The sequence below is a fragment of the Indicator indicator genome, chromosome 19 (assembly GCF_027791375.1).
Source record: "Indicator indicator isolate 239-I01 chromosome 19, UM_Iind_1.1, whole genome shotgun sequence".
In the NCBI taxonomy this organism is placed as follows: domain Eukaryota; kingdom Metazoa; phylum Chordata; class Aves; order Piciformes; family Indicatoridae; genus Indicator; species Indicator indicator.
Window position 1 is genome coordinate 18852943 of NC_072028.1, and position 8083 is coordinate 18861025.

The window sequence follows — 8083 nt, forward strand, 5'->3', positions numbered from 1 at the left end:
GGCCAGACGGAGGCACCTCCGCAGCCCCCGACGTGGCGGCCACCTACCCCTCAGACTGCCACACCGCACGCCAGCCGCCACCTGCCCGCCGTGCACCGCGGCGACGGAGCAGGCTACAGGGGAGCAGGTTCCGGAGGAGCGGGTTCCCGGCGGACGCTATTCCGCGGGACCAGGCTCTGTCTGGGCGGGGTTCCGGCGGACGGGCCGCGACGGCGGCCGCCCCTTCCGCCGTGTGGGTAGGACGCCATGGAGCGGGCCGCAGTGCTGCGCATCAAGCGGAAGCGCGGCGGGACCGAGCCGGCCGAGGCGCTACTGCTCGCCTGCAAGCGGCTGCGCACCGAGGAGGGCGACGACGCCCAGCCCGTGGAAAGGAACCTCTTCAAGCTGGTGGCGACCGTCTCCTCAAAGGTACCGCGGCCCTGCCACCACTCTGACGGCCGGGTAATGCCGTCGTGGCCTGATAGACCCTCGTCCTCGTCCCATGGCCTTGACTTCCCCGCGTCTGACCGGCCGGCCGCGCAGCAGCAAACCTGCGTGCGGAGCAGGCTGTGCTTTAGGGACTTAGCACAGAGTGGCACCGTGAAGTGCTCTGTTCAACCCTGATTTTTTTATGGACTGTTCCTCAAGTATAAACTACAGAATAGTCAATAAGTGAAGCCTGAATTTCAGCTGTTTGAGTACTGAAGCTCAATCCTACAAGGTTAACAACTTACATCCACTGTACAGCCTTTTATATTGGATAAAACTGATCTTGGGAGTAGTCTTTGTAGGAGATTGTAAAGGATATTATGCTTTATAGTTGGGATTATTGCAGTCATTTAATAGAACAAGAAGTAGCCTCAAGTTGTGCCAGTGGAGGTCTAGGTTGGACATTAGGGGTGTCAAGCCCTGGACCAGGCTGTCCAGGGAAGTTGTAGAGTCTCCATCCCTGGAGGGCTTTCAAAGCCATTAGATGTGCTGAGGGACATAGTTTAGTGGTGACTTGCCAGTGCTGGGTTAATGGTTGGACTGGATGATCTTGGTCTTTCTAACCAAAACAATTCCATGATTACAAGGGCATGTGGTTTTGTTTAGAGGATTATTCTGTACCACAATGTATATTGTTCAAAAATCATACCATTATTAAGGTTGGAAAAGACCTCTTAAAGATCATCAATTCCAAAAATAAAACTGACATAATCTTACAACTAAAAAATGTATTTTACTTCTTTCCTTCTTACCAGGAGAATAATATGACAGTTGTGTTGCTTATAGCAGTAGTAGAAGTTACTTGAATGCTGTTGGGAACATACATGCTGCAGTCCTCAAGTAGGAAGCATTAATAATAGTCATTACTAATCACTTCTAGGAAAGTATGGCTTAATGTTGATGATGTCATTATAGTCCTCTTTTTTTGTTCTTCTACCCAGAACGAACCAGTTCAGAAATACGTGCAAAAAGCGATCACTCGAGACAAAGCAGTGCAAAGTCTGCAGCCCTCTTTAGGAAGCACTCAGCGAATCCTTCAGGAGCTCCGCTCTTCCACGGAACAGAAAAGGAAGGAAAGCCGTTACCGTGTGGTAGCCAGCCATCGACCTAACTGTGCTGAAACAACTGCAGCTGTCCCAGATGGCCAGGCATCGAGTGGTGGTGACAGATCAGACTCTGAAGCAAGGGAAGATGCTTCACAAAAGGAGAGTGGTGCTGTCAATAAGAGTTCAGACTGCTGTGGGAAATTCCAGTTGTTTGATATTGAACAAGAAGAGGAGGTGGAGGGAGACTCCAATGTAGCTGCTGCAAACCCACAGGTCAGCAAAGCAGTGTACTTGAAGTACTTTGATATCACTGTTGACTGGTACATGTGGGCAGACTGACTGCTGTGGAGTTTTTTCCCATTGTAAGTATTCCACTATTTAACAGGAGCTTTAATTAGATACTTGCAAGTTGGAATGTACAGGGAGTCACTTTCATGAGGATCCTTAAGTGCACTAATGCTGTTGAGACAGGCAGCCATGTGGAACTGGCTGCTACAGGAAGGGCTTGCACCTCCCTGTTTTTTCTGTACCCTCTTCTGATGTATAAATTCTCATGTTCATCCATTAGGTGGATCTCTGATATTTTTTACTAACTTCCCTACCTAAAAAAAAAAAAAAAAAAATCTCATACAGTGTCTTCTCATCTACCCAGATACCTAGAAAGGCAAGATTCATTAAAGGAAAAGATAGTTTTGAGCCTTGCTTTCTCGCAATTCCAATATAAGGTTTTATTGTAGGTTTTGTTTATGGTAGAACTCTAGGTGTTTGCCAGACTGCTTGAGGCTCTACATTCTGTTTTCCTTGGTATTGTGAGTTGCTTGGTATCTTTTCAGTTGGGGGAGCATCTGCTCAATATCTAGCCTGGTTCTAAGTATGGAGAAGCTCTGCTTTCTGTGTAGAGCTACAGAGCATTAAGAATGTTTTCTATTAGACTCATAACCATATGGAAAAGAAGGTAAGAGGGCTATGCGGGCTTTCTTTAGTACTTTCTTCACTGTATGTGAATGCTTTACTAATGCAGCCCATCACAGCTCTGAGGACAACTTAAATGCTTAATGTTACAGAAAATACCCAGATGAGGAAGGGCTCAACCAGCTGTCACCTTCAGCATTTATTATAGGTTATCAAACTTTAGTGTGAACTCTCACTTTCTATTAAGTACAAATAGACAATTTGAAATGTTAGTTAACTGTTACCTGTCACCCTACTGATTTAGAAAACCAGAAACAAATCTGAGGTAGGTGGCAGCAGAATTTTTACGCTTACTCTTTTAGAGCTAGCACTATGTGTTGAAAGCAAGAAGTAAGATTTCTTTTTCATTCTGTAAGTATGTTGAAGTGAATGAAAGGCTGATCTATAGCTGTTCCTTGGAATCACTGAAGTAGTTCAGAAGGCACCATTGTGGAGTGGACAGGATATTCTGACAAACTCTAGCAGAGAAAAATTGGCAGCAAAAATCTGCCTGTGTAGATCTTGAAGCATAGGCCACTAAACCAAATACATTGCAAATAATTTCTGAGGAAGGAGAAAGCTTGAAATTTCTTGTGTTAATGCTGAAGTGAGAAGGCACTAAAAGATGTTATCTCTACGACCTGTCAGTCTTTTCCTGTTATCTGTCACATTTACATTGTTTCTGCTGTACTTTTTGTACACTGCAGTCTACTTGCACGTTACCTGCTCTGCTGTAAGCACTGCTTTCCTGCAGCACTGCAAGTGTTAACGTTCTACAAAGCACAGGCTGTCTCAGAACTTGTCTTTTCAACCAACATGTCATGAGATACAGATGAACAGTTCTGTGGGATTAATCATACCTCCTTAAGTAGCTGCTAATGGGCTGGTCACAGGAGTTTTCTCTTACTATCTAAAAGAAGGCATGGCTGCACAGTACTGCAGTAATTGGGGAACCCTTGGTTGCCTTTCTGTCCTAGGTTGCTAATACTCTAATTATCAGTATTCCAGTGGGAAAGTGTTTTTATCTAAGATTTCAGAATGCTGGCCTTGTCTACCTGATGGGTGCTGTCTAGAAAGGAAACTGTTGGCTGTTATAAGTCTTTGTGTGCATGGCTTCAGTAGAATTGTGATGCTGCTTTTTTTTCTCAGCAGAAGACTGATCCGGATGTGATTCTTTGCAATGCAGTAGAGATGATCCGTGAGCGTTTACATGTTTCTGAAGATAGCAGAAAAGGTGACCATGAGAAAGAGGAGGAATATGTTTATGACATCTACTATATGGAAACAGCAGCCCCTGGCTGGATCCAAAACATCCTTTCTGTACAGCCCTATAGAGAAGAATATGAACTGGTAAGAGTGTGGGAAAATAGATCCTTCTTCAATACAAAGGCCACAAGCAAACGTGCTTAGAAATTGCCATGCCAAGAAAGATCCTTTGAGATACTGAATGTATGCTCAGTGACTTCTGTGTTAGGCTTCTTGTAACTGCCAGCCTGTGTTCCTGCAGGTTGCTGTTGATTCAAGTAAATTAGGATATGATGATGAAGACTGAAGGGATAGTGCTCAAGTATTCAGAATAACTTGGGTTTCAAATTGCCAAAGAAATTTTGGCACACAAACGTCAACCAAAGTAATTCATAATTCATTTATGATTAGAAGGCAGTAGTGAAAAAAGAAAGGGGACACAACTTTTTTGGTGTTTGAGGACTTGACTTTGAGATATTTTCTTGTAATAGAACTGTTACTCAGTGATTGTAGAGTTCAAAAGCCAAATGTACGCTTCAGTCTTACATTGTGTAGATAGTGTGTACATTGTGTAGACTTGACTCTTGGGAACTTGGAGCTACTTTTCTTTGATCTGCTGCTGAAGTGAATAGGATTAATTTAAACACTGATCCTACCATGTATATGCTAAAGTGGAAAATGTAAATAAATGTGTGGCTTAACTCATTTTTCCACCTAAAGCTGATTACCAAATTACAGTGAATAAATTTGCAACATAGATTTTTCTGCAGGTAAGTATCTCTGGGCTTTTTATGATCCCATATGTTAACCGTATAGGTGGAGGAAAAATCCTCGGTGCTGACTGTCTATAATGAATAGTATGTTTTGTGTTGACCTGCAGGTACATGATGATCAAGTTCCAGGGGAAATATATGAGGATGAAGATGATGAAAATGATGAAAACAACTGGCGCAATGATTACCCTGATGAAGATGAATTCTTACCTGAGGAAGACTGTGATGGAGAAAAAGGTACGCCTGTCATAAATACTGTTTGCTTTCATGCTGTGCATGTGTAAATCTAATCATTTTACATGCCATGTCTGAAAAAGCAACTAACAGCACCTCTGGGGGAGTGTTCTGCTCTTAGAGTGGGTTAAATCTGCTTAAAGAAGGATCATCTTTCTTGGGACTACAAGCATTTGTTAGTGTTTTTGCAAAGTTAGAATTAAGAGCTCCAAGAACGCCAAGTGACTTCTTGTTTTGAGAAAAAGATAATTTGGTTCCACAAGCTTGTGTAGCACTGCCTCTGCTTTAACTTCCCATTCCAGTGCACTCCAAGCACAATTCAGACTTTACCTTGTGTAATTGTTCAGACTTTGTGTTAGTTACTCAAGAAGCTTAAAATCTGATTAACCTAATTCTTTAAAAAGAAGGGCTAATCTAAAAGTGATCATTCTTTCTTTTAGACTCTGAAGAGAGCCTCAGTGATGAGGACCAGTACTACAGGAGAAGAACATGGAACAAATACCAGCAGGAGGTTCTGCAGGAATTTGGTTATGATGAGATCCAAGATTTGGATTCTGACTAACAGCCTACTTTTGAAGATGAAATTCATACTGAAGATGAAATCCTACTGTTGCAGTAGACCTGACAATCTAGACAGCTGCTGGTAGATATTTACAAGAATATTGAATGGAAAAAAAAACCCAAACAACCAAACCACAAAATAGACAAAGCCCACAATAAAATCCCTGGAAAACCACTTTCCAGTAAAGGTTGTGTTCATTGGGACCAATCTTTATGTGGATGAGCTTTAAATTAAACTGTTGCCTGTCTGGCATTGTGAAAGCCACGTTAGTGGCTTACTGACTAGGTTTGAGTATTAGATACTAAATTGGGATTCCAGTAAACATTGAAACCTTTTACTACAAATGTCAAAACCTTTCACTACCCAAGCCCCCAACTTTGTTTCATAGATATTAAATAGATGAGCATGAACACAGCCACTTAACACAAATTTTTTGTTCCAAACAAAAGATACTATATCCTTTAAAAAAGATTTCTCTGCCTATTTTGTGATGCAGAGATTATTGTAAAGGAAATTTGGGGGTTTTTAAAGCTGCACACCCAAACATTTCTACCTGTACTGACAGCACCTCCACATTACATGGTAGTGGTGTTGGCAGCATCCCTTCTGGTCATGACTGTGTCAGGTTTCACAACATCTGCTGTGATGGAAAGGGGACAAAGGCCTAATGCTTGATACTGTATTTGTTTCTAACATTCAGGTTACTCTCTTTACAAGTGTTCTGAGTGTATGAAATGCCTTGATCTGTGCATTTTATTGTTGGATCTCCCTCCAGGAGTAGAACAATAAGTGTGCATTTAAACTGTAAATAAATAACTTTTTGACTAAGTTTTCTTTACTCATTTAAAGAGTTAGTACAGCTGAGGCAAAGTCAGCATTTTAACTTTCATTCATCCACCTTTAAAACAATTTACTCTTGTCTCTTTGGACACACAGTATTCCAGCACTCTCCTACTTGAGTCTATTAAAAAAAAAAAATATAAGAAAAGCTAATGCCATGTCATCTCACTGTCAACTCATGGGCTGTAGGTTGCAGGATTGACTTTAGCCTGCTTAGTTCTGGCTGTTATGTCAAAGTAGTGGAGGCAAAATACGTAGGTTTTTTTTCCTCCTTGGTTACATGGAAAGGTTCACAACCCTAAGATGTTAAAGCAATGCTTTGCCACTGGAAGCTCCTCCACTTGCATACTGAATTCATTCTAATCATGCAAGATTAAAAAACTGTATTGTAATAGTTAAAGGCTAATTTTCATTAAATACATGTTTATGTGCCAACTGTACACAAAATTTCTCAGCTCAACTTTAACTATCTTTAACTATAAATCCTAATGCTACTTCATTAAAGATAGTCCAAAAGTCCATTTTATGTTAAGTCTTCATGAACATCTCCTACTTGCCACCATCTATAGCTTTTTAAGATAAGCTTGGGCAGGGAGTCAGTACAAGAATCAAAGTATTCTCACTAATATTCAAATGCTGTGTTACATTGGTGGAGTCAAATCTAGTGCAGCATTTGAAATGTCCATTGCTTCAGCCAGAATCTGGTGACTACAAGATTTAGTTCCCTTTCAAGGCATGAAAAAACCTGCCCACGTGGACAAACTCAGGTCAGCTGAGGTAAACCAAGATAAAAATTTCAGGTATGTTTTTGAAGTACTTAGCACTCTGCTAGCCAAGGAGACTGGTTTCATGTTACCTTTTGCTGCAACACAATTCAGTATCAGTGTCCTCGTGGTAGGCTTACGGCTTTAGAATGACACTACTACTACTGCTACTTCTACTTACTTTTTATTTGTTTTATTCCTATTTTCTCTCCCTGCTACTTAGCCTTCAAGATAGGAGAAGTTCTGTGGCAGCAGCTCTATTAAAAAAAAAGTGGGTTTGGTCTGAGTTTTTAGTCATTTTCTAGTGAAGAGCACTGAACTTTAGAACAAGAACTTTTTGACTGCTGAGGTAACACTGCTAAAGTGTGTTCTACTGAAACACCTCAAAAATCAAATGCTTAAAGGCCTCAAAGTGAGCATTTGCATTTTGGAAATTGCATAACGCCTATCAGAAGCTAGCCAAGTACTAACAAGCTAACAGGAATCATCAAATGTTAATCAAATATTTACTGCCAAGATGCTGTTAATGAAATCCTCACCCCAGTCAGATACATTTCACAGAAACACAGAAACCTTCAAGTTGGAAAAGAACCTTGGGATCAACTGGTCCACAAAGTTCATCCTTAAGCCATATCCCCAAGCACATCTAAGTGATCTTTAAACCCAGAGAAGAGACCAGCAGAGCACACAGAATAAAGTACTTATATTTAAGGAAGAAAGGTTGGTTCAGTCTTTAAATAACGTAGCACAACTTTATTCATTTTTCTGCTAACACAACAAATTTAGGCAGTTTGTTGTGACCAGTTGTCTTCTGGGATAAGAACTGAGATAGCACAGCAAATCATTTCATGCAAGCATCCATCAGATTTTAAGCTGGAAATGACTTCTGGTCTTTCAAGCCAGAGTGGGGTTCAGTCAGACTTAAAAACACATTACTTCACCACCTCATTCTACAGAAACCTAATTTGATCCATTCGCTCTTACCATTTTAATACCAATTCTGATGAAGGAACATTACTGATGTTGAGCTTGTGTGCCTGAAATGAGTAGGTAATCATCACCCAATGAAAACACACCCTTGAAAGTTGCCATAGTTTAGGAGGGTGACCTTTTAGGTCTATGTGGGAATTCAGCTGCAAGTAAGTACATTTTTGGTGTTTCTGAAGGACCACTGGAAAAGGTTTTCCCCTTTTTTCCAGT

General features: G+C 41.2%; 1 protein-coding gene across 1 annotated transcript; it reads left to right on the forward strand.

Annotated features, from left to right (window-relative positions):
- Positions 1-246: 246 nt before the first annotated feature.
- SLC7A6OS (solute carrier family 7 member 6 opposite strand) lies at positions 247-5604 on the forward strand. Its single transcript, XM_054389638.1, has 5 exons — positions 247-408; positions 1410-1787; positions 3618-3815; positions 4591-4720; positions 5158-5604. Exons 1-5 carry the CDS (start codon positions 247-249, stop codon positions 5277-5279), a joined length of 990 nt encoding a protein of 329 aa, XP_054245613.1. The 3' UTR covers positions 5280-5604.
- The last annotated feature ends 2479 nt before the right edge of the window (positions 5605-8083 follow it).

What these genes read in the sequence shown, in the direction of transcription:
- SLC7A6OS (XM_054389638.1), top strand. Translation starts at nt 247, where the DNA reads ATGGAGCGGGCCGCAGTGCTGCGCATCAAGCGGAAGCGCGGCGGGACC. An exon ending in TGGCGACCGTCTCCTCAAAG is followed by an intron (nt 409 to 1,409) that starts GTACCGCGGCCC and finishes TCTTCTACCCAG; the next exon opens with AACGAACCAGTTCAGAAATA. An exon ending in AGACTGTGATGGAGAAAAAG is followed by an intron (nt 4,721 to 5,157) that starts GTACGCCTGTCA and finishes TCTTTCTTTTAG; the next exon opens with ACTCTGAAGAGAGCCTCAGT.